This window comes from Heterocephalus glaber, unplaced genomic scaffold (genome assembly GCF_053883595.1).
Source record: "Heterocephalus glaber isolate CG9 unplaced genomic scaffold, H.glaber_assembly_v1.0 deba00001461, whole genome shotgun sequence".
Classification (NCBI taxonomy): Eukaryota; Metazoa; Chordata; class Mammalia; order Rodentia; family Bathyergidae; genus Heterocephalus; species Heterocephalus glaber.
Genome location: NW_028258308.1, coordinates 40,890,157 through 40,910,335, shown reverse-complemented (window position 1 = coordinate 40,910,335; position 20,179 = coordinate 40,890,157). Strand labels below are relative to the sequence as shown.

The 20,179-nt window shown below is 45.4% G+C and overlaps 1 protein-coding gene across 7 annotated transcripts in view; it reads right to left on the bottom strand.

Annotated features, from left to right (window-relative positions):
• Nucleotides 1–20,179, bottom strand: part of Plekha2 (pleckstrin homology domain containing A2) — a 62,088-nt gene that overhangs the window by 29,347 nt on the left and 12,562 nt on the right. For 6 of the 7 annotated variants that reach the window (XM_087217343.1, XM_004855327.3, XM_013076099.3 and 3 more), the window contains 2 exons: nt 19,853–20,016; nt 4,578–4,634 (listed from right to left, as the gene is read on the bottom strand). In XM_087217343.1, the coding sequence (XP_087073469.1) occupies nt 4,578–4,634; nt 19,853–19,993 (198 nt within the window). In that variant the 5' untranslated portion in view covers nt 19,994–20,016. Of the gene's footprint in view, nt 1–4,577; nt 4,635–19,852; nt 20,038–20,179 lie in introns of all 7 variants that reach the window. The other variant, XM_021236788.2, reaches the window with a different exon arrangement.

The following is a 20,179-nucleotide window of genomic DNA, read 5'->3' as shown; positions in this document are numbered from 1 at the left end:
GGACCTGAGATAGTGAAAGTATTTTTATGCCTCCCATGGCTCTAGTTCACCTTGTTTTTGCAGTCTTCCCTCTTGCATGTACATTCCTGAGCATCTGCATAATAAGCCCACATCATTTTGGTTCAAACAGCTCATATTCCTTGCTATGCCCACCAGGGCTTAGTGACTGTCCTTGGTGTTGGCTGAATTTCAGGAGCAGCTCTAAGGAGCACCCACCTGCCCACAGGACCTATTCACACACTGTCACTATCATTCCCCAGATACTATTCCTTCAATCCCCTTTCTGGTCAAAATTAATGTCTCTTAGCCAGGTGTGATGGTGCACCCCTGTAATCCCAGCACCTTAGCAGGCTGGGCAGGAAGATTGCAACTTCAAGCCCAACCTGGGCAACTTTGCAAAACCCTCTCTCAAAATTTTAAAAAATTTAAAAGGCTGGGGATGTAGCTCAGTGCCAAGGCCCTGGGTTCAATCCCCAGAAACAAAAAACAAAGCAAACCGAAAGTCTCTTCATAGCTCACTGTTGCTGGGGTCTAATAATGACTAACCCATCAGGCTATCTAGGCTTTTGCTCTTGATTCTAAGTTCTTCCTTACAGACCTGCCTACATTCCTTAACCAAAATTAACATTGCCCAATTACTCAACCAGGAACCGAGGTAGCAGCCTATAAAAGATCAAAAGGACATGCGGTATAGCCTGGGCTTTGGAGACCATCTCAAACCACAGGCATCCTGTCCCAGCTGTGTGACCTCTATTTCATGTTCTATCAAATATGGGTAATGACACCATGCTCTGACAGGGTTAATGTGAGAGTGCAGGCAAGGAACTTAACCATCCTGTCCTACAGAATCTGGTCATTCAGGGAGGGACAACTCACAGCTTCCGATAGTGCATTTCTTTTACAAACCCACTCCACACAAGAATACAACAGTGCCACCTGTGGAACTACGGACAAAATGCTGACAGCCCATGAGCAAAAATGTATGAGACCTGAAAAAGTGCCTGGCTTCCAACATACAAAACAGAGGGGGCACATCCAATACTAGCAAATATTTAATGTTTCCATAACATTATATTGGCCTCACTGCCAAGTATTTAACCAAATGCATACAAGATGTCACATTAAATCAACTTCACTCATGTTCTCATTAAGCATTCAAAATTTTTTCATTACATTCGAAAATGATTTGTAGCTGATGTCTTAGTTCACAAGAATCCTGTGTATATGTGCAAGATGATTGCCTAGAAGGGCCAGGGATTTAGCTCAGTGGTTCTGCCACCTGCCTCAAAAGCGCAAGATCCCGGGCCAATCCCCAGTACCAAAAAAAAAAAAAAGATGACTGCCTAGAAACTGGGGATAAACTAGGTGCACTGTTCACAGCCAAATCAGTCCGAATTAAAAAGCACTCTTAGGGCTGGGGATTTAGCTCAGTGGTTCCACCGTCTCCCTCGAAAGCACAAGGACCCAAGTTCAATCCCTGGTACCAAAAAACAAAGGCACTCTTTCAAGTATTTTACAGCTAAACAATTAGACTTTTTTTTTTTCCTAAGACACAGACAGGTTTATTTTGGCTCATGGTTCTGGAGATCCAAAGCTGAGGGCCTACATCTGGGAGAGTCCTGAGGTGGCTGAGGACATCACATGGTAAGAGAGGGGAGTGGGTATGCATTTGTGTGTCCAGACCACTCTATTTAATGAGGAAAATCGGTGTACTTTGGTATGTTTACCATGATGTGAGGTGGAGCCATACAGCCTCAGAAAGTTCTCAAAAATGAAGACGTAAGTAAAGGCAAGCCCACAGATCCTAAGTTCAGATTCAGACTACACAAATTCTGTCACATCTGCACAACACAGGATGCTGGCACCCCATGGTCACAAGTTCGAACCCAGCCTGGGCAAATTGGCAAGACCCTGTGTCAAAATTTTTTAAAAATTAAAAGAACTGGGTATCCAGCTCAGCGCAAAGGCCTTGGGTTCCAACCCCAGTACCAGTAACTAATAAATGCACTAGGTGGCTGGGACAGAAGAGAGACCAATGAGGCAAAGAAGGAGGGTGGGTGTGTAGTGCCAAGCGCCAGCTTCAATTATTTTCTATGGTAGTCGGTGCGGGAAATGGTTCTGCCACAAAGGCTGTCCTAAGTGACATCAGCTCAGGCATGGGCCTCTCTGGAAAACCGCGTGCTCATCCCCCCTTCCCAACACGACCCTCAGCAGACACCTCTGGGAGCTGAACGGAGAGGCCATCTGACACCATGGGCACATACCTCCCCTGAGAGGAAGACTGTGGGCTAACGAGAAACAACCCCGAGCCAGGTGCAGAGGAGCAAACCCCACAGCACTGAGAGGCTGAGGCAGGAGAATTCAAAGTTGGGAGCACAGCCTGGGCAACTTAGCAAGTCCAAATTAAAAAAAAAAAAAAAAATAGAAAAAGAGCTGGGAATTTAACTCAGTGTGAAGGCCTTGGGTTCAAACCCCAGTAATGGGAGAGAGAAAGAGGGAGAGAGAGAGAAGAAGAGGCAGAGACAACCAGGACCGCTGACCTAGACACAGTACCAGGGCTGAATGCTTCCCTGGGAAAAGCCCTGCCTTCTGGCATTGGGTTAGGCAGGAGTTAAAGGCTCTCAGCTCTCTGTAACCTGACCCAGTAGCAGCTGTGGATATTGCAAAAGGCCCACGAAGGCCCTCAGGCCCCATCTCAGTAAGAGCTGAAAGTCAGGTCATCTTTTCTAAATGAGGCAGCCTCCAAAGCAGAAAATACTAAAACCCTCATCTGAGCTGCATTTACAAATCATGATTCAGCAGGGGATTATATTCACTCTTTCCTCCCCTCAAAAGTCTTTCCAAACCCTCTCCAACAGAAGTTTCAGCTTTCGTTTTTTACAGGCTGTTTGCTCCCTGCTCCCTCATTCCTCTTTGTGGAGAAATGAGCTCACAGCAAGATGAGGACATGAGAGCAAGGAAGGCAAGCCCAGGCCTCAGGCTGGGCCGGCCTGGCCTGGGGAGGCAGCCACATTCTGACCACAAGGCATACACAAACTGCCCGCAGCTGTGCTAGCAAAGCTGGCCTTTGCAGCCCTTCCCCCTTCCCGAGGCCATGATCTTCTTTGTCTAAGACACGCCAGTGCTGCCCAGTATCTTCTGCCTTTGCACTGGGCTGTAGCTAGAGGCTCTGCCCATAGCCCACAGGCTCAGGATGCCCAGCCACTCCTCCTGCAGCTGGACACTCAGACCCCTTCTTGAGCCTCGAAGATAGAGGACACACACATGGGTGTGTGTGAAGGATGTTACCAGGTGGACAGGAGCCCCTCGGATCAGTGACCTCTACAGGTCTCAAGGCCCAGAGGGCAGGAGGTTGGCAGGGACACAGCAGCCCCCAGGAGGCCTGCAGTGAGGGTTTCATGGGGAGCGCAGGTCTTCCTGAGCTGCAGAGCTGGCTAGGGGCCACCTGGCTCTCCTCTCTGTACAAAGTGTTCCTCATTCTGGGGAGGTTCTCAATCTCCAGCCTTTCTATCACTGCTGCATGAGTGGGCAGCAGTGGTGCCTGTCCCAGGGAGGGGCTACTAAAAGCAATTACTTGTGGGCATCATTAAGCAGCCCCCACCGCAAGTTCTGACAAAGGAATCCCTGCAAACTGGGCCGGGGCAGGGCCTATCAGCTGTTGGCCAAACTCAACAGTTATCAGGCTGCTGAATGTGGTTCTGGCACATACGAAGATACTCCCCAGGCTTTCTTAACCTTTCATCGGCAGGCATCCTATCTGGGTGGCTGATATGACCGTGAGCTGCTGCAGTTGGACCCTTTGGGAGAATCCTTTACGGCTCCTGGATTTGTGTTCCTTTTTGTCCCGATTACAAAAAAGTTTACAACATCCCAATCTTATTCTCAGGTCAATTACCACCTACCATTCCCTTTGCAGGGAGTACAATATATACTACTATGTTTAGATGTGAAATGTCCCCCAAAGACCCGTGAAAGGCTTAGTGCTCAGCTTGAAACTACTGGGAGTGGTGCAGCCTTTAGCAGGTAGGGTGCAGTGGAAGGTCTTTAGGTGGCTGGGAGGTGCCCTTGAAAAGCATCATGAGACCTGTCTCTGTGTGTGTGTGTGTGTGTGTGTGTGTGTGTGTGTGTGTGTCTGTCTGTCTGTCTGTCTCTCTCTCTTCCTCCCTCCCTCCCTCCTTCCCTCTTTCTGTTTTTTTGCTTCCCAGCCATGAGGTGACTGGTTTTGTTCTGAGATCTACTTTCACCATGATGTGTTGTTCCACCACAGGGTCCGAGAAAACCTGGCGAACCCATCATGGACAGAAACCCCTAAAACTGTGAGCCAAAATAAACCTTTCCCCTTGTAAGTCAATTATCTCATGTATTTGTTACAGTGATGAAAAGCTGACCAACACATAGGTTGCCTAACCACCCACCCCCCACCAGCAGCAGCACATCCTCCTCCTCTGGGGTGTGTGGGGGAAGGGAGCATTTTAATGCCATGGAATGTCCCCAGATGCAAACACCCTAAGGATATGCCACTTCCTCATTTAGCTTCTTGGAGAACATGAATTCCCAGAACACCAGGCCAACGTTACCTTTGAAATGTAGGTCAGCTGCAAAGATCCAACAGCTCCAGCCCCCACGGCCAGGTTCTGAAAGACATATGTTGTCACTTTAAGAAGGATGCTGTACAAGGTAGTGAAACAACACTAAGGGACAGAAGACCCAGGTTTGCATTCCATTTATGTCACTTTCTAGCTTTGCAACCTTAATCAAGTCATATCCGCTCTTGAGGTCACTTTCCTCACCTGTAAAACAGTGACGATAACAGTTCCCAAACAAGTCCAGTGACAAACATTCAGATTTCCTGATGGCAACCTGTATAGTAAACACTACCCCGCATCTTTCTTATTTCAGTGAGTTATTCTAGGGCAGTGGTCCAAGTGTGTGCTCCCCCATCTGACTGTCAAGCCCCTGAACTATTGAACCTCAGTCTTTCTTTCTGTAGAAAGAGCTTGGGACTAGAAGTGTTTGAGATTTTAGGACTTTATTCCGAATTTTGGAATATTTGCATATACAATGAGAAATCCTGGGGATGGGACCCCAGTTTAAACACAAAATTTCATTTATGTTTCATATGCACATTATATACCCAGCCTAAAGCTAATTTTATATATATATATATATATATATTTTTTTTTTTTTTTTTTTTTTTTTTTTTTTGTACCATGGGTCACACAAAGGACCTTGCGCTTTCGAGGCAGATGCCAGAACCCCTGAGCTAAATCCCTGGCCCTGTATATTATTTTTATTGAACCTATATTTTGACTGCAACTGGTCTCATGACATCAGGTGTGGAATTTATAGCAACATGTTACATCAGAAAGTTTTGAGTTTTCAGATTTTGGATTTCAGACTAGGAATGTCTAACCTTGGATTTCAGTGGTAAAGATGAGTTCATACATTTCAGAGCCCTTGGAGTTATCCTTGGTACATAGAATACTCTCTACAGTGCCAGTTATTACATTTTTTTCTGCCAATTGCTCTGATCTCAATGGCTTTATCCTGTTTTATACCATTTCGAAATTATTTTCAAAGCTGACAGTACACAAACTCAGACAATACAGCAGTACCTCAGTTTCCAAACTCAATTCTCTGCATGATTCTGGTCACAAACTAAGCCGGACAAGAACCGAATCAAATTTTCCCATAAGATCAACATTGAACTTAACCATTGAATTTGATTCAGTTCTCATCCAACTCCGTTTTCAACCAGAATCATGGAAACAATCAAGTTCGTGAACCAAGGTACCACTGTACAGAAATAAAAAATATACCCATTAGCTTATGTCATAGGACTGTTATGAGTGCCAAAGAAAAAGATGTCTGTGCACTAAAAAACACTATGTAAATGTACTATTAAAACAACAGGAAGCTCACAGGCTCCATGTCTGCCAATATACTCCACCTTGGCATACCCTTAGCTTTCTAACCTTTCCATGGAAGAGATGAAATAATGGAGACACAGGACATTAACAAATGATGGTAAAGGCCAAGATTAGAAATCAGCTGTGGCATTTCCAGTGTATAACCTGAGAATCTGTCTGGAGTTCCTGGTGCCACTGGCTTCCCAGAAATACCTGTGAATCCCCCACTACCAAGGGTTATCTCAAAATAATAAAAGGAGACAAATTTTAGATCACAGGGATTTAATAAATTTACCTAAGGATTAATAGAGAAATGACTGATCATTCCAGGAGAGGGGCTCAAGAAACTGCCTTTAATGTGCTAGTTCTGTGGTAGAGTGCCTACCACCTAGCATGCATGGGCCCCAGGCTCATCCCTAACACTGCAAATAAATAAACAAATGAAAGCTGCCTTGAAGTAGCTAAATTACCATTTAAAATGAGAGTGATCCAGTTTACACATTTACTTATATTTACACACTTTTTCAATTTCATAGCAACTTTTTTAAAAAAGGAAATCTCTGAATTTGAGAAAGACAGGCTGTGTCACTCCCAAGTCAGAGTCCAAAGAGGAGCTACCAGGCAAAGTCAGGAGTAACAGACAGCCCTGAAGGGACTGTGACCCACTCTAGGCAGACTCAGCTCCACTCAGTTCCTGGACCGTTGGGCGCACGTCTGCCTGGCCTCACGGCCAAGGGCTCCAGGACACAGGGAGCCCTGGGCCTCTGCCTGAGACTGGACATCTGTGTCCACCCTGCTATGCAGTCCAGGAAGGTGACTTGTGAGTGAAGGGATTTGTCCAAGGTCATGAAATTGGCAGCAGAGCTGAATGAAAGCTCAGTTCTGATTTCCACGATAATGCCCTAGAAGCTGCATGGTATAATTTTAAAGCTTGAGCTACTGGAATTCTAGCTGTGACATTAACATGCCCTGACTGGAGGCAAGTTTCTCTTCCTATAAAATAGAGATAACAAGCCCTGTGTCACAGGACTGTTGGGAGAATTACATGAAAATACACAGCGAGAGCCCAGTGCATGGCAGCCCCTGTGCCCCTCCATGAGCTAATTACAGGATGTGAAAGCCAAGGCTAAGGACTGACGCTTTCGTAACTATCTCCTCATCCCAGACCACAGCCCAGAGGCCTCCAGGGGCCTATCTTGAATTATGAGTGATGAAGTGGGACTAGGGGAACTGTTTGGGCTCCAACCCACACGTAATAACAGATGGGGGCCGATCACATTTCAACTACTTCATCCCTCAATGCCCCTGGAGGCTGCTCTGCCCTCTGCCCTAGCCTCCTGCCCGCTCAGAACGACAGGGCTGCAGCCTAGCTACCCAGGGTGAGGGTGGTGGTCCTCCATCCACCCACATTCTTCTCCTAGGCTCCAAATAGCCCCCCTTCCGTCCTGAGAAACCAGGAAAATTTGACTAATGTCTGAAAACACCACTTCCCCGCCACTTCCCTCCTGACCCGGGGGAAATGGAGGATACAGGAGAAAACAGACCTAGGGTTCCTGAAGATTGATTCACAGTGATGCTCAGTGTCCACTCTAATTACTGGACTTAGAAGACTGATGGTGACAGCTTGCTGTCAGGGTGTCACAGAGGCAGCCCCAGGCAGGCACTTCCTGCTTAAGGAAGGGTGTGCTAACAGCCTGAGGGGAAGCCTGGGCAGCCAGATGGCAGGACAGGAAAGCCAGAAATCGGCAGCACCCAGAGAGGGATACAGTGTCAGAGCTGGGGACAAGAGCCCCACACACTGCCTCCCCTGAGCTCATCCAGCCAAAAGACCACTCAGGACCCTCTTTCACAGAACCCCTGCACCAACTGCAACCTGCCCTGACCTGCAGTCCCTGAATTCTTTCTCTGGGTTCAGGGCTCATCAGAAACCTGAGGAGCTTAAAAAGTCAGACTCCAGCTTCACCCACAGAACACAGAATCAGAATCAAGTGGAACATGATCAGAGGACATATATTGGATAATGATCCCCCGAGACCCTAAGTAGGCCCAAATTTAAGAACAGCTAGCTGGGTGAGGTGGCACCCACTGTAATCCCAGCCACTCAGAGGCAGGAGGATCACAAGTTCAAAGGTAGCCTGGACAACTTAGTAAGAGACCTCCATGTCAAAATAAAAATTTTAAAGGGCTGGGATGTAGCTTAGTGGTAGAATGTTTGCTTTAGGGTGCCTAAGTCCCTAGGGTCACTCCTCACTACAGCAAAAACAAAAACAACCAGACAAAAAACCAGCTGGCTAAAGGAACAAAATCAAGCCCTAGATGTTATATTGGTGTATACTTTTCTGTGTGTTGAAGTCTCTTCTTACTAGATTGTTAGCATACTGGGGACAGGTCAGGGCCCGTCGAGATGAAGCCATCTGAGCAGATATGGAGTACAGACAGAGGTTGCTGGGAATACACTGCACTTTTATTTATTATTTTATTTGGTGCTGGGAATTGAACCCAGATCCTTGAGGAACTAAGCAGAAATTTTTTTTTTAATGGGGAATACATTCTAGAAGGCTGTTTATGTGAATTGCCTGGGGATATTTTTAAAATTATTTTTAATTGATACATAATCATCATATATACTTAGAGGTGCAGTGCGACAATCCAATACATGTGTACAATGTGTAATGATCAGATCAGGGTAACTGGCATATGATCTCCTCAAACAGTGATCAGTTCTTTGTGTTGGGAATATCCGAAATACTCTCTACCAACTATTTTGAAATATACAATCAGCTGCTGTCAACCACAATTGTCCTAACATGCCACAGAGCCTGAAGAGATCCACCCCCATACTGTGCACTGAACCCTAGGCCTTCTTACTGAGCTATATTTCCAGCCTTTATTCTTTATTTTTTATTTTAAGACATGGTCTAGCTAAGGTGCCCAGGCTGGACTTAACCTTAAGATCCTCCTATCTCAGCCTCCTACATTGCTGGAATTACAAGGCTGCACCACCAGACCAGAATACAGCCTGGGGAGATTCTTAAGCCAGCTAATACTCAGGTTTCAACCCCATAGTCTGAAGTCGTCTGGGCCAGAGCCCAGGCATCTGTGTATGTTCAGAGCTCCTAAGGACTCTGCTGTCTGACAAGCTGGAGAAGCAGGCTGGAGGAGCAAGCTGCAGGTCCAGGCTGGCCCTGCTGACCACACACAGAGGCCCAGAAGCTGGGGAGAGAGGAGGCCACGCCTGGTCCACAGATCAACCCAGACGCTGCCACACCAGCAGCTGTTGAGGAGGGGGAAGGGGAGAGTAGGGTGGCAGGCCAGGAAAGGAGAGCCACGCGTGCCATGCAGGGCTGGCAGCCACCCTTACATGAGGACAGCTGTGAGTCAGAAGTAGCCTGGGTGTTTCTTGGACTTCTGAATTTTCTGGAACAATGTAGGGCACAGGGAAGGTTCCTGTTCACAGGGAGACGCTTCTGTGAAGACACTGGCAATGCTTTGGGTTTTGCTCAAGAGCTCTTGTGCCGCTAAGGACCTTGAAGGAACCCCCTCCCCTGAGTGGAAAGTACAAGATCTTTCTCTCTCTCTCTTTTTTTTTTTTTTTGTTACTGGGGATCGAACTCAGGTCCTTGCGCTTTCGAGGCAGGCAGCACAACCACTGAGCTAAATCCCCGGCCCAACAAGATCTTTCTCTCCCATCATCTAGGAAGGAGCCAAGGTGCCCAGTTAGAGACTTACCTGTCTCTAAGTCAAGTCCTTTTCAAGAACAGCAGCCTTTCTTAAAGTAGAAAATTATACCTACATGACTTCTACCCCCTCTCCTCTAATAATGTTAGTAACAAAAAGCACAGAAGTGACTAAGAGAGCCACATAGATCATAAAGTCCCAGAATATCAACCCTAAGAGGATCCATTGCTATCTCTTCACTCAGCACACGAAGAACTCAGTGAAGACAGCTCATACTGCCCCAGCTTGAGAAAGGAAGATAAAAATGGTCATAACCTTAGAGACTACTCTGTGCCACTCAGCCAGCTAAGTACTTTCATATACTGTCCCTTAATCCCTACAATCTCATTTTACAGACAAAGAAGCTAAGGATCTGCCAAGTGAAGTAATTCTCTCAAGGTCACACAGATGGCAGACAGTCAAGCCAGTACCAGAGCCCAACCTTTCCTGATTCCCACATCCTTCACGGTACTTCTCTTTATGTCATCCCACCTCCCACGAGACTTTATCTGAGAGTTGATTATCAATGAAAGGTAAATACAAGAGCAGGAACGGCAGGGTTGTATTAAACAAGGCCCTATTACAGTTGCCTAAGCTGGGTAAGGCAGGAACTTGTCCAGCTGGCTCCCAATGAAAGGGGGAAGGAGAGATGCTGGCCATCAGCAAGAAACTCAGCTTGCTGGTTTACCAGTAGAGGAGAGAGAACTGAATCCAAGTAGCAGTCCCATGGCTGGGGCATGAGCCACCACTGCTGCCCATGACTAAAACCACAGCTCAAACCACCAAAGGCAGACCATCCAGACTCACTGACAGGAACTCATCTAAAGAGAACGGTGCAACAGGACTGCAAGAAGGGCATGGCTTGCCTGTACTGCACACCCAGCCCTCCCCCTGGCACGAGAAAACAACCAAAAGAAAAGTAACGTGGCTATTCCCCAGCACTGGAACACGGGGCCGCAGCTTCACCTACTGTTTCAGAGCCTGACACACCACTTCCTCTACCTGCTTCCTGACAGAACTTGAAACATGAAACACCCATAGCTACTCTCCTCATTGTCCAGGTCTGTGCAGAAGAAGCCAATTCTGCATCACAAACTGCTGTGCTGTTTAATGCCCCCATCCTGGATCTGGGTATCTTATTCTTGTTGACATATACCAGCGCCTACTTCAGACAGAATGGGCTACATGAGGTACGCGGCTGACCCATGCCAATTCTCTTTATTTCCCCCTCCTTGGGTCCGAAAACTGTAAACCCCCTGACTGGCTCCAGAGCCCAACCCTGGGACCCAGCTCCTTCACTCTCCTTCTTCTCAGCTTCCTCCACACTTGTCTCAAACTCAGCGTGATCTGCCCTCCGCCCTCTAACTGGTTCCCCTCCCTACTTCCCCATCTCTGTCTGTGGCCCCACATCCTCTCAGTCAGCTAGGTATTAAATATTTTTAAAATATATTTTTATTACCACATATTTGTTTTGCAAAATATTGGGTTTCAGTGTGGCATTTTCATACATGCATATAACATACTTTGACCATTCTCTCCCTTGAACACTTCACTTCCCCCATCCCCTTTCTTCTTGTCCAATAATAGTCTCCTTTTAAAATCTTAAATGCTTATAAATTATTAAATTGAAAGAAATACATGGGCCAGGGATTTACCTCAGTGGTTCTGCCACCTGCCTCGAAAGTACAAGGGCCCGGGTTCAATCCCCAGGGAAGGGAAGGGAAAGGGAAAGGAAAGGGAAAGGAAAAAAAAAAGGAAAGATTATTTAAAAAAAGAAATATAGCTAGATACATAAATTATCCTAAAAATCTGTGACTTTCAACAAATAGAAAATTACTATGATATACACTGTTAAAAAACTGAGTTGAAGCAATTTAATGTGGCTTAAGGTTATTTTCATATATATTACTTGTTTATTAGCAAAATGTAATACAGAAATAATTTATGCCCCCCATGGTTGCTTAATAAAGATACATTAATATTTTTTACAGTTAGCTAACATGTTGTCATATAATGCCAATTAATTTTATCAGCCTAAAGAAATTTAATGAAATAAGCTCAAAAATAATCATCATATATTTACAAAACAATAAGTAGATTATTTGCTGTCAACTAATATTTATTGAGTCAACTAATACTTATTGAGTACTTCCTATTTTCCAGGATCAAAAATGTTTGTTACCTTATTCTCAAAACTATCATTTAAAACCAGTAATAGTATTTTTTTTTTAAGAGTAAGAAAAATTTATTAAGAGAAAGACAGCTTCTAAGGGAGACAGAAGGGGGACTGGAAAGTGGCTTGCCCCTAGTAATAGTATTTTTACTTAACAGATGAGAAAACTAAGAGTCACACTGGTAGGAATTCAGTCAACACCCGGGCGGCAGCACAGTTAGGTCTGCTGACTTGATTTCCAGGTACTTTCCACACTTGTATTGTTAACACAAAATTTGCTTTTGCTTTCTTTGTGTGTGTGAAGGGGGGCGGTACTAGGGATTGAACCCAGGACCTTCACATTGAGCTACTTTCCCAGCCTTTTTTTATTTTGAGATCAAGTGTCACTAAGTTGCCCACCTGGGCTCTAATTTGCAATCCTCCTGCCTCACAGGCATGTGCCTCCATGCCCAGCTTTATATCTCTTTTTCTTATTATTGTGTGGATACAAACAACATTTTTATTTATATCACCATCACTTCGCTTCTCTAAGAGAACAACCTTTTATCTCCCTAAAGTCATCATCACCACTTTTCTATAATTTGTTTCTAAATTTTAATAAAATATATACAAGTGGGAATGCAGAGTATTAAGCAGTACTCTATTATTTGGGATTTAAAATATGGCAAATGCACATACTTTAAAAGCTACATCTGGGCCAGGGATTTAGCTCAGTGGTTTCACTGCCTGCTGCGCAAGTGCAAGGACCCAAGTTCGATTCTCAGTAAGAAAAAAAAAGAGCTACATCTATTAAGAAAGATACACACTATGATTTCAAAAATGTACCTACAGATATTTAAAATTAATCTTACTGAAGTTTTTGGCCTATAAATTTACCTTTATAGCTACAGGAAATTAAGAACCCTAACTGGCATGTATTGCGATGGTCAGTTAAGAATAAACAAGTACTAAGCTTCTGATGTTCTCCTCTTCCTTCTTGGTCATCCACCAGCCTGCTGTTTTTCCTTCCTATGCCCTTTGAACCTGTCCCGTCCACTCAGTCCCCTGCCTCTCCAGACATAGCAGGGAGCTCTGAGACAACTTCCAGCTGTCCCCACCAGCTCCAGCCCTTCCCACCTTCCCATCCACCCTAACACAGCCAGAACAACCTTTCTTAAAAGCAGCATCTCTGTAGCACTTGAGAGCTTCTCAGAGCACTTTCACATAGTTTTATTTAAATATTTCCCAGCAACTGTGTCACAGACAGAGATCATTAATGTCATCATCCTATATTACAGTGGCTCAAATAATGGATGCCTCCTTCATTAACATATTCATCATATTGTCCAGGGTTCAGATGAGAATATAAAGTGGTCAAGCAAAGCCTAACATGCAGACCCTCTCTAAAACACACAATAGCCAGCTTTGCCTTGAAGACACAAATCTCAATAAGAAGAAAATGCAATTCTTTTATATATAATTAGATATATAAATATAGAGAGGAATATGCAACAAATTAAACAAATGTTAAAGATTAAAGTCTAAAGCCAAATATAACAGCACAACCAAAGACAAGTAGGAAACAGAAGAGGAAACAGAAAGAGTCTCTATCATGGTTCCGCAATAGTAAAACTTCTGCTAAATTTCACAGCTTAGAGCTCTTTACCTGCTTGAACTTTGATACCAAGTCGTGCTAACTATTAACACAACTGTCTCAAAGGCCTAGGGCCTTGTGCACACTAAATACATGCATGCTCTATTACTGAGCTAAAATGCCTAACCTGTTATTGTTTTTAAATAGGTAATACTGTTATAAAACAAGAGTTGTTTTAAAAATAAGATTACCACAGAAAACAAATAAAATGAAATTCCATTTACATCATTTAATGTTAACTCCAAAGCCCCACACAATTTAAATTCTAAAAGTGTCAGTTGAATAATTTTATCTTTAGCAGAATTTGCATTTTGTGAAAAGCTACTTGGGGATTTTTTTTTTAACCCAAAAGATTCTGCATTTTTACTCTGATGAAATACAGACAAAGCACTTCAGTAATTCTACTTAACCTTTGCAATCATGTGTCAACATGGCTAGTTGAACATACCAGCTACCCAAATCCATGAATATAAAAAAACTTCAAAAAATTGATAACAAAATAAAAGATTTTTAAAAATAGGAAAACAAAAACCTGTGCCCAAACAATTGTGAATGATCTGAAGGTTACAATGCTTGTACATGCAGAGAATACCTCTGGACGGATACAGAACAGCCAGACAGGCCTGGCTGCCCTGCCCAGGGACTGTGTGGCAGAAGGATCAGAGGGGGGAGGAGGCATTTGCTACTATGCCTGCTTTTCTGCACTGAATTTCGCAACATATGCAAATACTACTCATTTTTTAAAAAGAAAGTTATTTACTGGTTCTTGGCATTTGGATAGACTGAAACATACAATGCAAAAACCTTGTAAAAGTTGATGGATTTCAGACAAACTTTGCATAAAGAGACTCCTGGTACAGAAAACACAATTTTTGCAAGAACACCAATTTTCCCCGGCCTTTAAAACAATAATATAGTCCATTATAAGTTAAATATTAATAGAATCTCCTCCTACACTTGTGTATTCTTTCCACTAAAATGCAGCCAAATAACCATGTTATTCTTAACACTGCTAAAGCTCTTTGCCCCCAGTAATGGCAAGAACTGCTTTCAGCTTATTTTAGAGACAGAGGGACAGGAGGAGAGAGAGCGGGAGAGAAGGAGGGGGGAGAGGGAGAGGGAGAGAGAGAGAGAGAGACTAACTTTCATTAGGGTCCCAGGTTTAGAGAGAGATGCACCCCTTTGCAGTATTATGATTATCCATAACTTACATCATAGCCTTTGGAAAGTAAAGTCATCTAAGTATTCTTAAAAAAAAAAAGGAAAAAGAGGGCTGGGGATTTATCCCAGTGGTTTCTCCGCTTGCTGGGCAAGTGCAAGGACCCAGTTCGATCCCTGGTACCAAAAAAAAAAAAAAAAAAAAAAAAAAAAATTTTATAGGGTAAATTTGACAAGAACAATAATCTAGTGCAATACTGTTTCCATGCTTCTGTTTACCCCTATTCAGGGCCATATAATTTAGTCTTGCAATTGTTTAGCCACTTGGGCATTAGGGAGGTTGACATCGTTCATTATTCTGTAGGTCACTGTGATAAAGCAGAGCAGCCCTAACCAAGGAATTCCATCTTCTCTATCATGACAGGGACCAACATTAAAATACAACTGCTAGGGGCTGGGGATGTACCTCAGTGGCATAGCACCTGCCTACCATTACAATGCCCTGGGTTCAATCTCCAGCACCACTATGCACACACACACACATATACACACACACAGCTGTGTCACATCACGGTATTGTCTTAAGGAAAATCCAACCAGTGTTTGTTTCTAATCAAGAATTATTTGTTTGCACTGCCCAGACGAGTCAGCTCTAGAAAGAGGTTTGCTGAACAATACTATGCCTATAGTCGACAACATAGCACTGTGCACTTTGAAATTTATTAAAAGGGTAGATCTCATGTTAAATATCCTTACTGCAATAGAAAAAGAACTATTTGTTTGGTTGATGCTGTCAGCATATTGGCTTTTAAATGCATTAGCCAAATCAATGGCCATAATCAATAATACTGAAACTTTCATTCAGAGGTGTCCCTTTCAGCTAATGGGTTTTGTCTTCAGATTGGTGTCACTGATGCCTCTGTGGAAAACCTGGATTCCTTTTGCACACTGGTTCTAAGTCCTGCTTGACATCCAGGGCCACACCAGGCTGCACACGCTGCGTTTGTGACATTTCCCCACTGCATGACACATGGCAGACACCATCACTCCTCATTGTGTACCTTCAGCTCTGCCCTAGGGGACAACTACAGAAGGCCTGTCACCCACACATCCAGACCCACAGCAGTGAACATCCAGGGCAGCACATGGCAGCCCTGCTGTCTTGGGCTTACCTCACCCCAGAGCTCCCACGGGCTAAGTTAAAACTTCCCAGGGTGACTCATGCCTGCGCTCACAGCCTCCTGACCAGCCCCCCCCCCCAAGAAGCATTTCCTCAAGAAAGACCTCACCCACAAACCTTTGTCCTGGACCTGACTCCTCACAAGGTCTTCTTCTGGAGAGCCCAATCTTTAGCATCCTCTGCCGCCATAATGATCACTGTTTCCCCCTTCCTCAGACAAGGCAGAAACAATGATCACATGAGACCCTGTACATGAAAATACTTCAAAGCCTGCAAAATGCTCTGCAAATGTGAATAATATGTGGCAAGAATCACTCTAATCTCAGCCAGCCTTCAAAAGCCAGCCCTAGCGTTGCACCTCCACAAAGGGGTGTCCCAAGCTCTCTCTACCCCATTTGTGCTAATATTCCACCTCCTTGTCTGCAGTGTGGGCTCTGTGAAACCAAGGACTTTGTCTCAACCCTCTTTCAGACTCAGCATCTGCAGCTTCGCTTGGTGTCTGACACACAGGGCAAGTTCAGTAGTTAAGTGTTGGGTGTCTCCCTCTTCTCAGGCCATAAAGAAATGAAGGGCTAGAAGTCAGGTGTAGGGTCCTCTAGAGTGTCCACACCCTAGGAGAGAAATCGACATTCCTCAGACAAAAATCAACTGAGTCACCGAGCCCAGTTTGCAGCCTTGATCTCATCGCCCAGGGCTGACAATTTTCCACCTGAGATTCCACCTCCAGGCCCTACAGCTTCCCCTTTGTGCAGCAGCACAGGAATACTACAACTCCTAATCCTGCAAGCAGCATTCTGACATATTGATACCTGACACCAGCTGTCCCTGAGGTCCTGATGCAGGAGGACTGCCTGAGCCCAGGAGATGCACACCACCCTGGACAACATAGCAAGGGATTATTGGTGGGATTTAATGAGATAATATATGCAAAGCATTTCATACAACTGCTGGTATGTGCTAACCACTCAGGAAGTATCCGCCACACTAGTCATAACAGCAGTATAGACAGCAATAGAAACAGGCCCAGGGCATACAGACTACCAGGCAGCTTCACCAGGCAAAGATCAGAAACCTGGGTTCAGAAAGCCCTGCTTATTAATGCCTATTAAATAAATAAGGTGGTGGGCCAGGAATTTAGCTCAGTAGTGCTGCACCTGCCTGGCAAGTACAAGATTCTGAGTTCGATTCCCAGTACAGGAAAAAAAAACCCAAAAAAACCAAACAAAGGTGCCACATCAAGGGTCTCCTTTCCCTCAAAAGTAAGATGTAGAGGGCTAGCGATTTAGCTCAGTGGTTCTGCCGCCTGCCTCGCAAGCTCAAGGTCCCAAGTTTGATAGCCGGTACCCCCAAAAAAGTAAGATGTAGAGTGACCAAATGAGTCTCAGCGCCTCTCCCACAGGGACAGACCCACATCCCCAGGGTGTTGCAGTCAGCAGGCTTCCATTTGGTTCTGGCCCTGTCCCCAGTCCCAGGAGAGCTGAATCAAACACTCTGTACCTCCTGAGGACCTGATCCTGACAGTCTCTTTCCCTGGCCTCCTTTCAATTGTCCAACCATTCATTCATTCAGTGAGCAAACATTTATCCAGTGCTGAACACTATATGGCTCAAAAGCTAAAGCAGATGAGCTCTCTGCCTGCTAGAGCCTCCTCAGCCTGAGTGCTCCAGCTTCTTTCTTCATCAGAGACCACCTCTTCAGGCTTTCTCCTTCCCAAGAAACCCAGAGATGATTGTCTCAATATCAGCAACAATGACAGAAGAACTAGTGCCAACTGCCAGGCTCAGAATCCTGGCTCTGTCACTTTCCTGTTATGTAACTGTGGGCCAATTTCTTTCCCTTTCTGCTTCACCTACTTCACCTTTAGAATGAGGACAATAATATCTACCAATTAAACTTGCTGTCAGTATGAAAATCCAATGAGTTGTGCTCAGCACATAGGGATAAACGTTCAGTAGTACCATTTTATAATTTACCAAAGCATCTACTCTCACGTCTAGAGTGTTGCTTGACCATGAACACAATGAAGACTCGAAGAACTAAAGAAATGAAAAGTTCTGAACTGTCACTGTGTCACAGCAAGTCTCTCCCTTTGGGGGCTTATGCCGAGCCAACTGAAATCTACTCCTTCCTGGGAAAATGTGAAGAAGCCCTAGTGATGGGACATGCCCGCTGCTTCACCTCCAGTCCTAGTCCCCGCCCTCCCATGGGCAAGAGCAGAGGAAAGCCGCACTGGATGACATGTAAGTTCTGTCTGGTGATTCAAACTCAAAGGAGGTTCCCACAAAGAGCACCCAAGATCACAGGGCCAGGGTCAGGCAGGCTGCCCTGAGCAGGATGGGTCCCACTGCAGCACCTGACCCAGGGCCACTCAGTAAGGTGGCCCAAGTGACAATGAAACCAAAGGTCAGAATGAGGGAAATGAACAACCAGCAACAGTCAAGATCCCAGATAGTGTCACTGTGGTCCTGGGAGACCAGTCAATGACAGCAAGACTCTCTGTGGCACAAGGTTTGAAGAAAGGCCCAGTTCTCCAGAGAGGCAGCTGGATTCCCTAAGCAAGAGGATGGGGGTTTGGGGTAGTTCTTGTGGGGAAGCACAGTGGGAAGTAGGTAAATGAAGACAAAAATCCATTCCATTTCACTGAGCTAACATGGCAGGTAAGTGGGAGAAGGGAAACCAAGGGAAAAGGGACAGGGAGACCCTCATCCCCAGGGCTCCTCCTAGGGTGCCAGAAGTGAAGCCCACTGGAAACAAAGACTTAATTCCAAGCCCCTCCCACAGTGGCAAAGAAGACCTTCAATTCTCTTTTCATGTACAATGGATCTGCTGAGCCAGAGGAGGGCATCTGCACAGGGCAAAGGCAGGGAAACTAAGGCAGTAGGGCCTGAAGCAAAATTAGACCAAGCCTCACTGAGATACAAGCAGAGAGTGGACTGTGTCCGATGCAGAAGCCAGTCAAATGAGAGTAAGGGTCTGGCTTCTCCGGGGTGAGAGGTGCGCAGGACACAGCTATACTGAGAGCCATCTTCCTGGAGAAGGGAACTCACAGCAGCTGACTTTCTGCATATGTCTTCTGCATCTACAATGTTTTCACTCAGCCATCAAATGTAGAAGACAAATGTCAAAGGCCTCCAGAGGGCTGGCCCCTAGATAGTGAGCTCAAGATTCACAGGACCCCTTTTGCATATCACATCTTAGAGCACAAATCCATCCCTCACCACTCTGACCTTCTCTTCCCAATCCTCAGAACAGAGCCAAACCCCAGCCCACACATCTTCCTCCATCCCCACTTGGCCATGATCCCAGCACTCAATACCAGAAAAAACAACAGAAACAAAACAGATGAACTCCCAAAGAGCAATTTTTTCCCAGATCAATGATGATTCCAGGGACCCCCAGGCATAGCAATAAAACTTAGGTAGCCTCCATCTCTGTTCCAGATTCCTTAAAATGCTAAGAAAGCCATTAACTATGTCTTTGCCTAAGTCAACCGCAATGTCTGAGACTCAGTTTTCTCATCTGTACCATCAGGAAGCAAAACTAGGTGAGCTCCAAGGTCACATCCAACTCAGGATTCCATAACTTCCTGATTCAGGAGACCAAAAGAATCCAACACTGGTCCCTCTCCGAAAACCAGGTCACATACTTCACTGGGGAGAGGCCTGAGACTGGAAGAGCAGGAGTAGCCACCAGGCCACAGCCCCGATGAGAGGAGCAAGCCATGCCCTGGCCCTGGAGCCAGCCTGGCCAGCCTCTGCCTGACTTTTGCAAGGGTTAAATTCCTGCACATAAAAAAAAGCACAAGATCTAGGTCCAGAAGGGCTTCCCTTCCCCCAAGCTAGGATTTGAGATAGTTTCCTTTTTCTTTATTTTTGTTTTGTTTTGTTAGCGGTGCTGGGGATTGAACCCACTGAGCTACAGCCCATCCCCTGAGACAGTTTTCTTTGCATGGATACAAGTGTCTTGTGCACCTCTGCATCTGTGTATGTCTGGGGATTTGTCCCTCCTTACTGATGAGGCCCTGGAGGCTGAGCCCTTGTGTGCTCCTCCCAGGCTGTGCCTCTTCCCACTTGGCCTCTCACCTGGGGGTTGTCCATGTACCAGAGCAGGCAGTTGGCCTGGGTGTCCAGAATAAAGTACCTCCGCAGAAACTTGCCGCCGTGCTCATTCTCCTCGATGTCCAGAAACCCACAGATTCGGTTCTGCCGATCCACATAAGGCATTCCTGGGCTCTGCTCACATCACCCTGCGTGGCAGGAAGGGGGTGCTGGTGAGAAAGAAGGTGAAGACCACTATCCAGGGCCTGTAGGAATCTCACGTCTGCCTGTTCTCACTCACCTCTGGGAGAAGCCAGGCTGGGACCCTCTACCAGCTTCCATACCTAGGTGCTAAAGGTACCACCCTACCCA